Here is an 18,751-nt window from a genome sequence, read left to right as displayed (position 1 = left end):
TGATTATGACAGTCGAAATAACGTGCCCTTATGATATCCTAGTCCTGTTGAAGATTAAAACCTTCGTAGCCCACTTTGCTAGTAAAACAACTCAGTCTGCTTAATGATAAAATTTCGTTAATCGTCTTAAGCTTACCTTCCGTTTATAATTTACGATACAAAGAGCCTGGTATCAATGTGATATTCTTCTAACTTCTGAAAGACAATGTGACCTTCGGGGATCAAGAAATAACGAAGAAGGTTGGACTAATTGCTGACAGGTAACTCGACTATTGGGTGCCGATGACTTTTTTAGTTATTTGATTGGCTATAAACAAAGTAAACACAACATAACTTGCAAATTAGAAGATTGGTAATGCATGAAATGGCTTCCATCACCTGTTGGTAAGGGAGCCTCCTTGTTTAAATATTACATATAGTTTCCTGGCCGAGACCACCGCGTTGGAACCATGGAACTCGACTAATTTATTCTTATTTTCCACGTAAAAAGCGTTTGTTGATTCCATGCGAACAAAAATTTATCTTCCAAATCAAAACTCTTAATCCGGTCACTGAAACAACAATCATGGACAAAAGTGTTGACACAATTTACCAAAACTAACGCTTTCGAACTAACCATGGTATTTGTATTTGAATGAAAACACCTTTTCCATCTGTAGTCACCCCCTCCCCCCCCCCAAAAAAAAACAATGTTGCAAAACGCTTCCTGTATGTTTATTTGTTTCCAAAATTGAAAAGGAGGGAAGGGGAAGCTACCTTTCACTAGGGGAGAAGGAGAATTTAAACCTAGGGATAAAGGTTGGTAATTTTTATGTGTGTCAACAACTTTTGTCCCTGATTGAAGGAATGCTTTTCATTCGATTAATTTATTGATTGTGTTAGGAGAGCTCCATCTCTTAATGTTTTTAAGTCAATGCTGAAAAATGTAAATTTGACAACTGGAGTGTGTAATTTAGACTGCAAGCAGTCCCTTTCTCCTCACAGCGCAGCGAGACAGGAGCGAGGAGAAATAAACGAGAAGAGACTGGGGGGAGAGGCGGGAAGGACTTTTCCCCGCCTTTTTCCCGCCCCCAAGCCCCCCTCCGCTCGTTCGCTCCATTTTTTTCGCGCTCGCCTATTTTGCACGACCTCTTGGCTATCCAGAAAGGGACTGCTTCCAGTCTATGTGTAATTGTAACTTCTGTACATAGTATGGATTTTATATAGCTAATTTTCCCCTTAGTATTGTTGGTTTGGATTTATAATTATTTGGCACGTTCACGTTTAAACGAGTCCTGTGCTCATCCGTGTAATGTGGATAAATAAAATATCTACCTAGTACCTTATTCTTGTTTTCCAGGTTACCATGCTCCCACCAATAGCATGGCTCCAGGCTTTATCTAAACAAGTACAACCTACCATTCCTTGATTCGCTCTGACGAAGGGCCAACGCTCGAAACTTCAGCACTCAAATCTCTTTACGGTGGCCAATTTACCTTTAGTTATCAACTCTGTTGATAAACCCGCAAACAATAGTAACCACGGGCTCGAGTATGGGGTATTAGGCTTGCCCCATAAGTCATTACCAAATATGGTAAAACATGGCGCACTATCCTTAAACTTACACCGCAATGGGTATCTGTTAACCTTATTCCAAAATGGCTTCCACAAGTTACGTTCACGTTAAAATATAACAATAAACATATTTACGCCCAAGAACATCAACTCTATTACTATTTTAATAATTTCAGAGGGCATTCACAAAAGGAATCAAAGACAGTACAGTATAAAGCGATCGCGATATTTTCTGTGAACGCTGCCGGAATCGCGTCGGCGTTTATTTTATTGTACAAAAGCTTTCGTTGTCACCAAAACTTAAAACTTTGGCAGAACACCGCAAAATTTGTCAAAAGAACCTTTGCTTCTAAGTTTTCAAAAGGAAAATAACAGAATTTTGTAAACAGCGAAGAAATAGTCTGTTACGACTGTTAAAATTAATTGTGCAATTGCTTAATTGAGCTTGTTTCGCTCAAAGAAGACAAGTTACATTCACCTCGCCTCCTGCCGTGGAGCTACTGCAGGCATTATTTCCACCATCGCCCACGAGTTTCTGTATTAAAGTCCTCTTCATCTAGCTCAGGCGACTGAGAATTTGCTTCTTCCTTAGGTTTTCCATCGATTTTGTAGCTCAAAACAATCATTTTGCAGATGGCAGCGCTTCCACTCAAACAAAACAGAAAACGGCGCAATGCCCGATGAAATTATTATAATATTCTTTTGATTTTTGAGTTCAAGAACGAGGTAAGAAGAGCTAGTTTGAATACGAGCAAAAGAATATTAGTTTGTGAGCCATTTTGGAACGTCTATGCACGAGGTCAATAGTACATATAGTCTAGAACAGGGTGGGGGGGGGGGGGGAGGGGGCTGTTTTGGTGTCCTTACAAGACGGCAGTACAGTGCACAGGACAACCAACACGCAACAAGATTAGCATTGCGTTCTGCATCATAAAATGCAATTAGATATGGTAATTTTGATTTTGTGCTTTAATTAAACTAAACTAGTAGTTCAGGATCTGTGTGTGTGTAAAATACAGTATACAAAGTCACGATGGCGTGTTCACGACAGGTCAGGCACATTAATATTTTTGGTCTCGTTTTAAGAAATTCGGTATTTTTCCTAACGCTGTCTGTGTCGATATGTTTGCTATATAGTTACTACATATCGTCTGAGAAAAGATCGCGTGATTTTGCTTCAGTCTCTGCATCGAAAGGTCGAATTATTACCACAAGTTTGCTAACGATTGAAGATGTGGATAAACTTTTCGCGAAATCAAATGGCTTTCTCGCTGCGACGAGGACAAACCATGGAAAAATGTCTCCTTCTTCCGCAGTTTGTGTCATTGATCCAACGATCACCGATTGCGCTGACGGCGTAGGTTTTGCAGCCTTTCTCCTCAGCACGTTGGATTATATTAATCGATGCCGTGCTTTGGGAAGTGACCAACCAGTTGTGTTTTGGCGAGCATGTAACTCAGCTTGCTCGAGAGATCGCAAGGTAAATTCATGGCACTGGTATTTTGAACCTGTTAATCATGGGCTGGAGACTCAAGTTGAACGAGTTTTGTGTCCTTTTTTCAAGGATTCCTATGAAGGTAATGCTCATTTGAGTGCGATTCTGGACAACAGTTTTAAAAATCGATCTCAGCTGGAGGGATATGAAGACAGCCAAATAATAACCACAAAGGAAAGAATGAGAATAAACAAACTGATTAAACAGTACGTCAAACCTAATTCAAGAATTACGGACAAAGTTAGCAAATTTTATCATCGATATCTAGCTGGGTACACTGTTTTAGGAGTCCAAGTTCGAGGCACAGATCATTGGATGGAAACAATTGAGCAAAGATTGCCACCTTTAATGAGTTGGGTTAAGAGTGCTCGTGCAATTCTTGAAACTCTGCCGCAGCCAAGAAAAATTTTCATTGCTAGTGACAACGACGAAGTCATCGAAAAGTTTGTGAATTTTTTTGGAAACCAAACGGTGAGTTTCTTTAATTTGTTTCCGCTATTTTTTAATATTTTCGTAGATCTACCTCAACTTAATGCTTCGTCAGCCATGTCTCCTTTTAATTTTCAGTTTCGTATCATAGTGACAGAAAATGAAGTTGACATTGTTTTATACCTTTTGATGTAACAATGTTCAGACAATAGATGCATTCGTATACTGATAATGAGTTGATATCCGGTGACAACATAAATTAACGCCATTTGAACATATAATTTCCTGGTGAGCAAAAAGTGCCATCTGCCCGTTTAATTTTTATCCTTTCAGAGAACGAAGTCAGTTGACATTGTTTCCTTTGAACCTTTCGTTGTGACGTTTGTTACATTTGTTAAGCCACATTTTGGCTTCCTCTTTCCGCGGCCTTTCCACGCAGTATTCAACCCGCGATCTTTCTAGTCGTGTTTCATTTTGTTTTGTGTGTTTGTCTTAGATAGAGCGGAAAGATTTCCGTTTATGTATCTTTTATATTATTTACACGACCCCACAAGCTGCATAGCTTAAATACCCATCGTGTCAAAATAAAGGTTTTACTTACTTACTTACTTACTTACATTAATTATACATGCACCTCTGTCACACTCACGTCCCTCTTCCAAAGACAGCGAGTGTGAATAGAGTTTGAGTCGCAAAATGAACACATGATATAACTTTATGGGGCTGTTCGGAAATCGTCCCGATATAGCATTTGTTCTCATCGGCAGATACGCTTTTCAGCTTCATGTCTATTCAAATTACCCAATTTCACTCCTTTTAATTTATGCATAGTTGATCCACTTCGTCGCTGTCAGGTTGAATGTTAACACTTTTAATTAGCACCGTCAAATTCAGCCCCCGAATAAGTAAAAATATGCCCTAGGGTTGAAACTGTATCATATGCCACCCACATACCCGTGTAACCGTGTGATTATGAGGCTACCTGAGATACTATTCCGGCATAGAAAGAACACTAGCCGCCGAGATCAGAACATACACCGGCAGTTCTTTGCCACTGACGTGCCTACGAAGTTGACTCAAGTTCAACTTCGCAAGCGCGTTCGCACCTCCAACATACGAACAATAAGATATTTGGCTTTAACGCCTCGGTGTAAGAACCTGCAAAACTCACAGCTGACGAAAAGCAAAGGAAACAAACTTCAAAACAATACAAGGAAGGAAAACTGAATAACCTACAACACAAAGGAAAACCTGCTCTTGGTTTTCCGAGAACTGGATGAGACATGAGAAGTGCAAGGAGGCTTCGTTTGTGTTTTTCGAAAGATAAATCCCACTTACAACCACTTTATATCGATGGGCAAGAATTAGAATCTGTTTAATCCCACAAGGTACTTGGATGTGTAAAATTGTGATTTTTATGACATTGGTTTTCTTGTAAGTAAGGATTTTTTAGCAATTGTATACTACTGTCATCGTCTTGTTTGTAAATTTTTGAGAATACGTTAAATAAACCACCAATTACTATTACTAATTATTTTCAGGTCAGAGCGGTTTTCAATTGAGTGTCGAAAGTAATTACGTTTTTGCTTTGGTTTTGCATTACCACGCTCTGTGATTGGATGATAAAACTCGCGCCACTTTCTCAACCAATTAGATGTAAAACCAAAACAAATATTAATCGTGCCTCGCTCGCATCCGTTTTCCCGCACTTGGCGCGGTTAAAATGTATTTGCTTCGAATTCTGATTGGTTCATTGCGCTGTTTGCAACTGTTGTGATTGGCCAGAGTGATTACTTTGGTTTTGGTTTTGCGACACTCATTTGAAAACCGCTCTATCACACCGAGGTAAACCCAAATATTTAAAGATAATGTATTCGTCGACGCCCAAATCGTAAATCGATGTCAGAATTCATCAATTCTCGAATATAATGAAGAGCATAGAGTAATCGTACGAAGTATGAAGCAATCTTTTTCCATTCATCGGCAGTATGTTGCAGCGATACTCAGGGCCACACTGGGAGCGAAAATAAATATTCCCGGTGATTACGTCACAGGTTCTTCAGCGGCGTATGAGAACCAGAAAAACTTGTTCCGCAGAGATGACCATGTCACCATGTTTATCCTATACTTGCCATTCGCTGTTTTCAGTTTCTCGTGAAATCGAGTAGATTTGCGTTAGCACCAAAGGCCAGAACTATTTTACACTATTCCTATCTAGCTATGCACTATTTTTTTTTATTTTAAGAAAACATAAACGCGAATCTCACGCTTGCAGTTTGCCGTAAACTTGAGATGCAAATTGTCGCGGGTCGCGGGACGCGGGTAAATTATCGCGGGTCACGGGTTAGGGTTAGGAATCTGATTGTCGCGGGTTAGGGTTTGCGACCCGCGACAATTAGCTACTCCCTAATCATGTTTTACCAACCAACTTTTAAAGTCAGTCTCCCGCGTGACCAGTTTTTCCGAGCCAATGAAATGAACATTCGAATTCCTTTTTGTAATGCCCGGCATTTGAATCCGTTGAGAAATCTTTCCAAAAAAGACCCATTAAATGAACAACAACAACAAAAATCAAAATACTTGGGAAACGATTGTTATTTTTGAGGTACTTAATTAAGAAAATTCATAGCTTTATACCATCAATAAACTAGTGTAATTCCTACAGGAACTCTGAAGTCTCGCCGGCGATGTTGAAAGCTGACATGTAAATTTCAAAACTCCGTTCAAATTTGAAAAACACTAGTCACACGTGACGTAGATTGACGGTAAATCCCTATAAATTAGACGAAGATTTCATTAATTAAGTTGTGGGACGGTACTTACCTGTTAAAGCTGAATCGGTTGTTTGCTGACAACAGTATCTTGCAAACTTCTTTATTTCATCATTAAAAGGTGTAAACGTCGCTATAGCAACACTGTTACCAGGCAAAAATTTGCTAAAGCGAGAATGTGTCAGTTTGTTTTATTTAAAAAAAAACTAATTTTAATAAGATCTCTCTCTATTAAGACTTATAAAGCAACGATGGTCTTTTCTCGGTGCGTCAAACGTGTCGATAATTTTCGACGTCTCATTTTGAAGCATCGCGTGTTTTTTTCAACGCTTGTTTTGTCGCTCTGCTTGCTATCCATTTACTTCATATCTGTGAACGATTTCCCTTCAATTTCAAGAGCGAAAAATCTCATAATTAATACAAGATTTTTAACGATCGAAGATGTGTTTAAAGTTCTTTTGAAATCAAAAGGCTTTCTTGCTGCAACGAGGACAAATCAGGGAAAAATGCCGAGTTCGTCAGTTTGCGTCGTTGATCCAGTGGTGACGGATTGCAGATACATAGGATTTGCTGCTTTTCTCCTTCGAACATTAGATGATATTGTGCTATGCCGTGCTTTGGGAAGTGAACGACCAGTTGTTGTTTGGCGAGCATGTTTTTCAGTTTGCTCGAGAGATCGGAGGGTAAATTCATGGAACTGGTATTTTGAGCCTGTTAACCGTGGACTGGAGACACAGGTTGAACGAGTTTTATGTCCTTTTTTCATGGATTCCTTTGGAGTTGATAACCATTTGAGTGCGATTCTGGACAACAGTTTTAAAAATCGATCTCAGCTAGAGGGATATGAAGACAGCCAAATAATAACCGCAAAGGAACGAATGAGAATAAACAAACTGATCAAACAGTACGTTAAACCTAATTCAAGAATTACGGGCAAAGTTAGCAAATTTTATCATCGATATCTAGCTGGGTACACTGTTTTAGGAGTCCAAGTTCGAGGTACGGATCATTGGAGGGAAACAATTGAGCAAAGATTACCACCTTTAATAAGTTGGGTTAAGAGTGCTCGAGCAATTCTTGAAACTCTGCCGCAGCCAAGAAAAATTTTCATTGCTAGTGACAACGACGAAGTCATCGAAAAGTTTGTGAATTTTTTTGGAAACCAAACGGTGAGTTTTTTCAATGTTTTTGCTGATAGTACCACACTTACTTTGTCAACGTCCACCGGCCTTATCACGAACCGATAACTGAAGTTGACAGTTTTTTTTTGTATCTAGGTGATTTGCAAGCAATCCCCAGAGAACAAAAGACGTTGATGTGGCAGCCATGCTGGATGACAGAACCTTTCAGTTTGTCATCCAACATACAAAAACTAAAAGCAGCTAGCATTTTCGTAGAGCCAACAAAAGCTCGTAAATTAGTGGAATTAGATTTCGTTTCGTAAAACTTTCTGCGACTCAAAATTTCAGCTAAAGCATGTGAACAAATCAAACTGTATTGGCTTACACAAATATGCGATTAAAAGGCAGAGGAGACAACATTGAACCCAAGAGTAATGTCATAAGTACGTAAATTATATATGATCATCCGGGTCAGTGTACTCCTGAGGATGACTGTTTGAGGTGACATTTGATTGACGTTTCAAAAACCTGAGCAGAAATCATCATCAGAATAGAGCAGGGCGCAGAAAGGAATGGGCGGTGAAACGGCTGGTTATGGTCATTTGTCAGTATGACATTGGCTATGGGGAATTGAAAAATAGCGAGAATTATGAAATGGTAATGGTGATGAATATAGTGAAGGCGATGGGGATGGTGACGATGTTCAGTGATCGTAATGGGGATAGATGGGTTTTTTTGCCGATATAGAGCGCACGCCTGCATTCAGGGGGAGCGGTTCATGGTCACATGCCATCTAACAATACAACTATTTCCCGCCAAAAGCCCATAAGTGGGTGACATTGCGAAAACTGTGACGTCAGGGAGTATAGCAGTTCACTGTTACCCGCAAATGTTGACTGCTTCCGCACGTGAACAGAGCGTGAATCACTGAGGGTGCCATAAGTGATGTTGCTGTAAGATTCAGCTCGTTTTTCAGAGTTTTGTTTTTCTTTGTCTTTCTGTGCAATGGCCCTGTTCCGCGCTTTGCGGATCTTTCAAGAGAAAAAGAATTGGGCCCAGTTGTTCAAAGCCTGATTAAGATAATCCCGGGTTAACGTGAAGTTTGATTCGAGTTCAATTACTAATCAATAATCATTTTTCCAACAGATTTTTGCCCTTCAATTTTGACTAAGACTTTTCTTTACCTTTAGCTAAATATCAGCTTTTAAAAACATTTTTAATGAGCAAGATGAAATCCTCGGTTAACTTTTAACCGGGGATTAGCGTTAATCGCCTTTCGAACAATTAGTCCTTGGTCGTCCCATTGATATTAGACTTCAAAAATACGCAAAACGATCTGCCTTGTCAACATTTAAAACTTCCTGTGCCAAATGTTTCAGTTAGCAATATTCATAACATTGCTTTAGACATTTCTGAGCGCCATTTGTCGATAAACTGATAATTTGTTCCAGATTTGATCCATTTCATGTCTCTGTTGTGTTATATAAAAAAAATCTGATCCCTCGGGAAACCAGTTAACAGTGAGATTCTCAGGAAAAAAAATTAACTGTTACCCTTGGGACCAGTCATTAAGTGTTTAGTATGGTTTATAAATCCTCTTGGTATCTCTTCCGTTCTCAGGTTGTTTTCATCAAAGCATTCAGAGCAAAACGTTACTACAGCGAAACTCCCCCGCATGCCTTTAAATTCAAGAACAACCCCGCTGACCCATATGAGCGTGTATTGGGTACTCAAGTGCTGATGGATATTCTGCTGTTGGCCAAGTGTGATCACTTCTTACATACCGAGTCCAGTGTAGCCTCGCTTGCAAGTTACTTCAACCCACATATGAGAAGCTACTTCATGGATGAAATGCTTTTAAAGGTCTGATTTAGTCACTTACCAACCAAATAGATAAGTTAAAAGTTTTCCAACTCTTTACACCCAGCAAAACATTAAACCGTTCAATTTGCAACTCAATAAATCCCTCTCTGCCCCCTCTCACATAACTCCCTTCCCCCTCATCACCCCACCTTTTAGAAGCTGTATAGTTATTTCGGGTTTTTTTATCTCTTTATGTTCTTAAATTAAGTCATTGCCATTTGAGTCTGAAACTGGGTTTTGTTTGGACTTCTTATCGTCTAAAAATAAGCATGAACTTTTAAGAAAGCCTCGTAGAAGAGCGTGGCCTTCAAATGAAAAACAGAGAAAGAAAACCTTAAACCAAAATTTACCTTACATCCCACATTCGGCGCGATTCTCTGCTTCTCATTCTCCTGAAACTTGAAAACCGGTCTAGAAAATGAAGTCATGATTTTACTCCGAGATGGGGTCAATAATTCTTTGCAGTAGCGCCCCCGCTCCGCCTTCCCTCCCCCCCCCCCCCCACCCCTACTTACACACCTCCTTATTCCTCGGCCAGCTTTCTCATGATCCGTTTAAAATGGAAATAGATGGTGTTTGTGTAAGCTAAACGCTTCTCTGCTAAGTTATCTTATGAAAGCGAATAACTTCAATCTGCAGGAACAAGGAAGGGTTGGTAAGGAGAGTAGAACAAACAGAGAAAGAAAGGAAAACCAAGAAGCTCATGATGAACAAGATCAGCACAAGGAAGAGACTGATGAAACAGAAAAGCTTGTAATGAAGTGTTTTCTGAAGAATTATGCTACTAGCACTTGTTCAAATGCTGCTAAAGGAATATTCGTGAATCTGGAGGGAGCAAAAGGTTTTTTGAAAGGTCATTGAAAACTGTAAAATCTCTGTATTGAAATAAAAGAACCTGAGTACTTTGCTGCTTAACCTGTTCACAAAAGTTCTTTGTTTTCCTCATAAAGATGTGTGTGGAAAAGAAAATGAGTGGCAAGAGGTGGGGGAGGAAGGGGAATATTTTCTCCTGCTATATTCTCGTTGTCGACACCGCTTTTTCGTGTGTTCGCTTTGCTCGTGTTTTCGCTTCACTATTAAATGACAGAATTTGTTTTTCATTTGCTTGATCAAATCTTCATGCTGTTTTCGTATAAAAGTCGAAAAAAAACACTTATCAAATTTTCTTTCCCCATTTGAGGCGTATGAAGGTGTCAAATTTCACTTCCGGTTGGGTACAATACAGCGCAAGACGGCAGACTAAGGATAATAGGGCCGTGACATCAATACAGGAACGCCAGTCTCGTGATTTCTCTATTCCTCAGTTGTTGCATTCTGAGTATTGAACAATCCCATTCATATTTTCAATCCAAACAGTTTTCTTTCTCTGCACACGGAAAGCAACTGAGGAATAGAGAAATCGAGAGACTAGCGTTTCTGTGAGTGACGTCACAGTCCTACTATCACCAGCCTCCCGTCGTGCGCTTTTCGATTTTCATACGAGAACAACATAAACACTTGATCAAGCAAATAAATAAAATTCTCTTATATACAATAATTAACCTGCGACCAGGATCTCTATCTACAAGGACACTGTTCAATTTGTTAATCCCAAAATGTCCGTTGACGGAGCCCATTCTACGCTTTAAGCCTTATGGTTTCTAGGGACCTCCTCGCCACAGTCTTTTAGTTCCCAAACTTTTAAGCAAATTATTTACACTATTTACTGGTAACTTTCTCCTTAGCTATATTTAAATAATTTATTATCTCATTGTAAAAGCACTTTGGTGGCAAAGAATAATAAAATAAAATAAATAGCTAACGATAAGCTGGATATGATGCCTTCGAAAACAACTTTGATCAAAGCACGTAGAAAGTAAAAGACAGGGTCGTATTTTTGTACCATTTGGCATTCGATGAGCGTATTTAAAAGGAAAGTTGGCCATTAAACTGGTTCAGTCTGACGTTTAAACCGGTTTTTAGGTTCAGTGAGGTGACCAGAGCCCCATGCATTTGCACAATGTTACAATTGTTATTGTTTGTTTGTTTATTAGAGAGCCTTAAAATTATATCATCAGTTCTCTAGATTCCAATACATCATTTTCCTTACCAAGAATGTTAGATTGACAGACAAAACGCGTTAAGATTATTGGTATCAATTTAAGCCAGTAGAGACGAAAAATAAAAAGATTTGTTAAAGCGCCTTTCGAGAAGCATGTGATGTACCATCAAAAAGGAAATCAGAATGGCTACCCTTACGTACTACGGTCGACGAGAATTTTATTTCTATTTTATTTTCAGATTTCAAACATATTCAATCGTCAGACATGTTTTGTTACTAACAATAAACGTTGATGTTAAACGCGACCTCATGACATAAGGTAAATTATATTTATCCAGGATCACGTTAAAAAAGATTTAGGTCGCGGTACAGACAAAATGAGAAAGAATAAAAAGGGGAATTATGTCTACAGTTCTTTAGGCTCGAATAACTTTATAGTAGATAAAAACTGAGGACAGTAAAAATGAAATGTGAGTAATAACAATCAAACAAATAAAAATGTTTTCTTTCGTTTGTTTTTTGATTGTCTTTTTTCTTACCATTCCATATTTTACAAATCCACGTTTTACGAATCGGTGTTTTAAAAATCCACCTTTTACGAACCCAGTCAAGACCAGTCCAGTTCAATCCAGTTCAAATTTTACAATATACTGAGCTGGCCATCAGCACAGAACTCGGGTTCTTTTTGTTAAATGCATTTTGTGTCAACTTCTTAATAACCTTTCAAAAAATCTTTTGCTCCTTCCAAATTAACGAATATTCCCTCCGCTGCATTTGGACAGGCGCTTGTTGCAAAGTTCCTCAGAAAACATTTCAGCGTTTCCAGCACTGCCTCGTCAGATCTTTCTTCCATTGAATCTTTTTCAACAACTTCTTCTTGGTCCGCTTTCCTTGGTTCATGGATTTTAGGTCTCTTATGAACCTTTTCTTGTTCCTATAAAGTGAAGAAATCTGTTTTTAATTCGTAAGTCAACAAACAAGGAACTAGCTAGTGGCTAGTTGCTACTGGAAACAGCAAGGAATATTTTTGAAATAGGAGCAATTGCATGGTAAGCGAGGTAGCGAGGAGATCATGGGGATGGATGATTTAATATTCATATTTATGTTAAGGGATAAAATGCCATCTGATACGAAATATGACTGCTTAGAGGACTCTTTTGTAAATCACTTATTAGTGACATTGATTTCCTCAATAAAGATTATTATTACTAAAGTAAACATGGCAAAGATACTTAGAACGTTCAACTATGTTAATTAATGAGCTTTATCCTTCGTTTGTAATTTCAGCATTATTCAGTATTAAAGTGTACCCACTCAGAAATGCTGGTCCCACCGACCCTTAAATAAAGATTATCCATTTCTTCATTTAAGAAAGGTTTCTTAATCAGTGAAATGTGTCCTAGGAGCAGCGCACACCACATCTAGATTGACAACACAAAACTCGAAACAATTTTAAGTTTTTGAAATAAACTAAAAAGGCTATGAATCTCCAACCATATGCATGCATACTACACATCGGGAATCCGTGGCTTAAACACTGATTTGCTGACTGAATAATGATCTGAGCGTACCAGTCATGTTCTATAACGGATGATCAACTTAATAATTGTTTATCAGAAAATGTTTTTACTTTCCCTTAAAGAGCCTCCACCCTTTCTCATTCTCATTCGTTCCCAGTCCTTATGTACCCGATATATACTCTGGGAAGTGTTGATGTACGGAATTCCAACAACCCACTAGCATAGAGTCTTACCTCTTTTACTATTCTTGTAGCAGTATTATATTTGTACCGAATTTTATTTAAAAATCTGTGTTGTCTGTGAGTTTTTTGTAATTTCTGATCTCCTTCGGCTTATTCAACGATTTTCAATTATTCAAAAAAAAAAAGAGCTACCCTCTCAGTCGTTTCATCCATGAAGTAACTTCTCATATGTGGATTGAAGTAACTTGCAAGTGAGGCTACACTGGACTCGGCATGTAAGAAGTGATCACACTTGGCTAACAGCAGAATATCCATCAACACTTGAGTACCCACTACACGCTCATATGGGTCAGCGGCATTGTCCGGAAATTCAAAAACATGCGGAGCATCTTGACTGTGGTAACGTCTTGCTCTGATAGCCTTAGTGAAAACAACCTGAGTACAAAACACGTATAGTATGTCAAGAAATGATGTCGTGGATCAGCATACACGGGTGAATAAGAAATTTACTGATCAGATCACTGACCAATGAACCAGAAGAGTCTATTTACGAGCTTTTTCCATAGTCTCTTTTTCTGTTGGTCAGCGGTTATAAGACTTGATAACAAATGTGGTGCATTTGGGCCGAGACAGTCTCGAACCCAGAGTCCTCAGGGCCTTTGGCCAGCGGTTGGTACCCTGGAGAGAATAATGAATACTGGAATGATTTTATAGAAGAAATCCAGCGGTAAAAAATGGAAGTAAAGGGAGGAGCCGTTAGCAGGGCAACCAATAGAAATAGTGAAATTGTGTTGATTTCCGAGAGTCTCTCCTGGCAACCAACTGCTGAACAAAGAGCCTGTGGGCACGAGATTAAGGCCGAGAGTTAGGGGGTGTTTACATGATACCGGTGCGACTTTCATTCCGGTACGAGTTCACTCCAGTTCTCTCTTATGGCTCTGTATTCGTTTACATGATACCAGCACAAAATCTTGTACCGCAGCGAGTCATACCGGTGCGAGTTCACCCCGGTAACTGTACCGGGGCGAGATTTTCATTCCGGTACGAAAACTCATCCCGATGTCATGTAAACGCGGTATGGCTGTTCGCTCCGACATGAAATCACTCTCCTGGGAGTCTAGAACGGGTAGCGCATGCGCAGTCTTCGATATCCAATCCAATATGGCGTCACCTAGGCGTCACAATCACGTCGGTCGAAATGAAGTGTCCATTCATGTAAACACGGTATGAAATCGCAATGTCATACCGGTATCAAACTCGCACCGGGGCGAGTTTTCACATGTAAACACCTCCTTACTCTGTTGCCTTGAAATGATCTTAGAATTCAAAATCATTTCAACGGCTTTTTTATGATTGGCGTCCACCAAAACGCAACTTTATCGGAGTCTTTTGAAGGCGATAGGTCGCGTGTTATTGATAACCGCTGTAATAAGAAACTCTTTTGACCCAAATATTCAATTTTGCCGTGAAATTACAATCGTAGTACGAGAAGATTTGTAATGACCATTAACCAACGTTGTAGTGTTTATAAGGTTCTGATTTTTGATCACGCGGATAGATGAACCTTAAAACACTCATAAAAATAATTTTAAACTTTGTTATAGTCCGTCCGTTTATAGTCTAGGTGAAGGGTTCAAAGTTGACCTAACTCTCATGCATTTACTGTAATGGTAGCCGTGTTTGACCTCCAGCAGGATCGCCTGAATAAATTGTGAATTCAGATATGTCATTTGAGAGCGTGAGAACAGAACTCCATTTCCTTGTTTGACTGCTATATTTACAGTTTAGAGTAGCTGGAATTTTGTTCGGCCCCAATCCCGCTCCCTCGGGTCCGAATTTCCTCCACGAGAAGAGTCGGGAGTGATCGCGGGCTCATATCCCGAACAACGGCGGATAATGGCCAGAGCCTACCAGAGACCAGAGCCTAAAGCAATGGCCACTGCCGTCTGTTTTTCGTTTTTATTCAATTTTATTTTTAATTTTCCTTTTCTTTGCGCCAGATTCGACAATAATTTGACTAAAGAAGGCCTGTTACAAGAATCCTAACTTTTGGACAGTTAAACTTTTAGATATAAATAAGCAATGAGAACAGATGTTATTTTGGGTAACTTCCACAGTGTGTCTAAGTTTCGCGGCGAAACACCTTCGGCAGAAATGTCAAACAGGGACTCTTGGGGTAATTACCATTTTAATTTGGGGACTATATATCGAGCGTCACTGCAATACAAGCCGGCAATAATGATGTCTTCACGATGGCTAAGGCGCCTCGATGTTTTTCGTCTCCTTTGTCGATCTCGGATATTTTTGCTAATAATCGTTGCCATTTCGCTCTGTTTAGTGTATACATATAACAAATCGCGTCATAAAACATTGCGCTATTTCGCTCCTGCATCAAAAGGTCAGATTATCAACACAAGTTTGTTAACCTCGAATGAAGATGTGTTAAAAGTTCTCGTGAGATCAAATGGATACCTGGCTGCAACAAGGACAATCTTTGGTAAAGATTCTTCCCATTCTTCAGTTTGTGTCGTGGATCCAGCCATCGCAGATTGTACTAACTTAGGATTTGCAGCTTTTCTTCTAATAACATTGGATCATATTATGCTATGCCGTGCTGTGGGAAGTGACCGACCAGTTGTGGTTTGGCGAGCATGTTTTTCGGGTTGCTCGAGAGATCGTAGGGTGAATTCATGGAACTGGTATTTCGAACCTGTTAATCGTGGACTGGTGACACAAGCTGAAAAAGTTTTGTGTCCATTGATTGTAGAAAATGTGGGCGATTTTGTTGAGACTTTTCCAGAACTGAAACCTATTCTGAACAACAGTTTTAAAAATCGATCTAAGGTTGCGGGATTTGCAGACAGCCCAATAATAACCACAAAGGAGCGAATGAGAATAAACAAACTAATCAAACAGTACGTTAAACCTAATTCAAGAATTACGGACAAAGTTAGCAAATTTTATCATCGATATCTAGCTGGGTACACTGTTTTAGGAGTCCATGTTCGAGGTACAGATCATTGGATGGAAACAAACGAGCAAAGATTGCCACCTTTAATGAGTTGGGTTAAGAGTGCTCAAGCAATCCTTGAAACTGTGCCGCAGCCACGAAAAATTTTCATTGCTAGTGACAACGACGAAGTCATTGAAAAGTTTGTGACCTTTTTTGGAAAAGAAATGGTGAGTTTTATCTATTTCGTCGTATTTTTTAAAGATACCACATGGCCGTTAAATACTAAAACACGTTTTTCAACGGACACGACAAACATCTGCCGAGCCCTATATTCTTATGTTTATATTATACAGGAAGTCGACGTACAGTGTTAGTAGTTTAATTTATTCTTAATGAGCTTGACACCGACGAAATAAGTTAATAACGAATTAAAGGCATAGTGGTCATTTTTATTCATGATGAGGAAATTAGAACGAAATATAAAGGAGGATGAAGGGAGAATGATTCTCATCTTTAAATAACCCAGCAGCACTTTATCCGAAAACTGAAATCACTCACCATGGATCACAATGGTGTTGGCTAAATGCGAAACACTGTTAGAAAATAGAATAAAGTAATTTTAATATAGCAGCTGTGTGTGGAGTTGGCTATGACAACATCTTTAATTTGTTGCGTGAAATTATCCCATTTAAAAAACATTATGCAAATAACAGGCGCCATGCACCCATTATGTCTCGTTTCGCTGGAATATCTGTTAGGAAAGATATCACCCGCCACAGAAATTCGGATTAAATTGAGCGGGAGAAAATTACCGTTTCTTTTAGCGAAAGGTCTCCTCAAAATTTCCCGACGCTCGTAAACTAATCTCTTTTGTTTTCTGAGGGGTAAATATGTCGTTGAAAGTCAACAGCAGCTGGCAAATTCAAGGAATAATATTCCGTTCCTTAACCATTAACATTAACATTTTCGGTAATATAAAGTTTCAGCTACAGAATCTGAACCGGCCAAACTGTGCTAGCGTACATAAATTTGCTTTGTCAAAGGCCATGAATGACGTGGGAAGAAAGAAACAACATTTTTTAACCAATTTTGTAATTTCCTCGTTGGGTTTCCCTGAAATAATTTTCTCTTCTCACTTCATAGCGGCTTTTGTAACGTTTTCTTTGTTATTTTATTTCTTTAGTTTCTCTTTCCTTTTTTCGACTTCCTTATTTTTAATTCAAGAGATGTGGGGCTGCTATCAATTATCTGCTTTTCACTAAATGTCTGCTGGACTTCTTACAAAAGGCTTACAACCGCTGACCAAAACAAACCGAGGTTCTCGATAACTTTGTACCCAGGCTCTTCTAACTCCTCGGTCAGTGATTGGATCAGGAAATTCCACCCACAAGTGTTTCGTGAAACCATTTACCCGCGAATTGTTTAGCCTGCGTAGCAGTCGTTTCCGTTTCCTTCAAGCCAAGCGGGGCAAGTGCGCGAGGGCATTGGGGAAAAAAGGGCAAAAAAGTAGGAGCGGGGGGGAGGGGCGGGGAAGGAAAGGAAACGCCTGCCGCTGAGCCCAGACATTTTACCGAACGCCGTTCGTCAGCGAACGGGAGGCAATGATGTATTACCATTGGTCAATCGTCTGTCAATCAAACTCATAGACTAAAAGGACATCCGGTTAACCGTTTATCAAAATCAAAATATAGTTCGATATCAGGGTGGTTCGATATAGTTTTCATTGCGCTTTGGTTTGTTGGTAGGTATTATCGTCTCAACAAACATGGTGTCATTCGTTTTTCGAAATCCCGCCGAAATTTAAGAAAATTTGTTCTGGTTGTCGGCGGTCTCAATGACACGACAATCTGAAAGCTTGTTTTATTTCACGCTACGCGAAATACAATTAATTTTATCCTGGAAACGCGAGGAAGTATTTAGCCATGTGGGACAAGCTCATTCTGTCTGTAATTCCAGCAAATGAGTTGATATTCTAAAACATTAGTAAAATTTGTCTTGGGTAATTTTATCTACGCTTGAGCGACGTACGTAAAGTTCGAGAAAATCTTTTAAAATACAGTCGACTACCGATAACTCGAACCTCGCGCTAACTCGAAACAATTTTCCTTTCCTTTCAGGTAATTTTCTTCATAATTTCACCCTCGATAACTCGAACCTTTTTCAATTTCCCTTGAAGGTTCGAGTTATCGGGAGTCGACTGTACTGCAACTTGAAGTAAACAAGTTGCCCGCCGCGATTCTGTTTTCGCTGATTGGTTCTCATGTGACATTTGACGTGACAGTGTAGGCCCCAAGGGAGCGAAGCCATTTGGGGGCGTTCGGTAAAATGTCTGGGCTCAGCGGCAGGCGTTTCCTTTCCTTCCCCGCCCCTCCCCCCGCTCCTAATTTTTTGCTCCTTTTTATCCCAATGCCCTCGCGCGCTTACCCCGCTTGGCTTGAAGGAAACGGAAACGACTGCTACGCAGGCTACGAATTGTTCTATATACTGTATGTGGTTTTGTACTCAGGTCGTTTTCACCAAAGCTATCAGAGCAGAAAGCTACCACAGTGAAGATGCTCCGCATTTTTTTGAATTTCCGGACAACCCCGCTGACCCATATGAGCGTGTATTGGGTACTCAAGTGCTGATGGATATCCTGCTGTTAGCCAAGTGTGATCACTTCTTACATACCGAGTCCAGTGTAGCCTCGCTTGCAAGCTACTTCAACCCACAAATGAGAAGCCACTTCATGGATGAAACGACTGTAAGGGGACTTTTTTTAAAATCAATCAAAATTATTTAAAACGCAAATGTGAAATTACATAAAAAACACAGACTCGACA

The 18,751-nt window shown here is 39.6% G+C and overlaps 4 protein-coding genes across 10 annotated transcripts in view; 3 read left to right on the top strand and 1 right to left on the bottom strand.

The window, feature by feature from the left end:
* The first annotated feature begins 2,750 nt into the window (after positions 1-2,750).
* LOC146480792 (uncharacterized) lies at positions 2,751-3,959 on the top strand. Its single transcript, XM_085109141.1, has one exon. It carries the CDS (start codon positions 2,852-2,854, stop codon positions 3,671-3,673), a length of 822 nt encoding a protein of 273 aa, XP_084965267.1. The 5' UTR covers positions 2,751-2,851; the 3' UTR covers positions 3,674-3,959.
* Positions 3,960-6,488: 2,529 nt separating this feature from the next.
* On the top strand, positions 6,489-10,148 carry LOC146480791 (uncharacterized). Its single transcript, XM_085109140.1, has 3 exons — positions 6,489-7,418; positions 8,991-9,233; positions 9,873-10,148. Exons 1-3 carry the CDS (start codon positions 6,501-6,503, stop codon positions 10,092-10,094), a joined length of 1,383 nt encoding a protein of 460 aa, XP_084965266.1. The 5' UTR covers positions 6,489-6,500; the 3' UTR covers positions 10,095-10,148.
* A 260-nt stretch (positions 10,149-10,408) lies between these two features.
* The window catches only part of LOC146480789 (uncharacterized), a 64,073-nt gene continuing 55,730 nt past the window's right edge, over positions 10,409-18,751 (bottom strand). Inside the window, exons 2-3 of the mRNA XM_085109133.1 lie at positions 13,169-13,411; positions 10,409-12,208 (exon numbers count right to left, since the gene is read on the bottom strand). Of these exons, the coding sequence (XP_084965259.1) occupies positions 11,987-12,208; positions 13,169-13,411 (465 nt within the window). The 3' untranslated portion in view covers positions 10,409-11,986. The remainder of the gene's footprint in view (positions 12,209-13,168; positions 13,412-18,751) is intronic.
* LOC146480785 (uncharacterized) overlaps positions 14,994-18,751 on the top strand; it is an 87,030-nt gene continuing 83,272 nt past the window's right edge. Inside the window, exons 1-2 of one of the 7 annotated variants that reach the window (XM_085109119.1) lie at positions 15,006-16,156; positions 18,436-18,672. In XM_085109119.1, the coding sequence (XP_084965245.1) occupies positions 15,059-16,156; positions 18,436-18,672 (1,335 nt within the window). In that variant the 5' untranslated portion in view covers positions 15,006-15,058. Of the gene's footprint in view, positions 16,157-18,435; positions 18,673-18,751 lie in introns of all 7 variants that reach the window. The other 6 variants (XM_085109124.1, XM_085109123.1, XM_085109121.1 and 3 more) reach the window with 6 other exon arrangements.

This window comes from Pavona decussata, unplaced genomic scaffold, assembly GCF_977016875.1.
Source record: "Pavona decussata unplaced genomic scaffold, jaPavDecu1.1 SCAFFOLD_52, whole genome shotgun sequence".
NCBI classification, from domain to species: Eukaryota; Metazoa; Cnidaria; class Anthozoa; order Scleractinia; family Agariciidae; genus Pavona; species Pavona decussata.
Note: the sequence above shows the minus strand (reverse complement) of the source record. Positions and strands in the feature narration are given on the sequence as shown.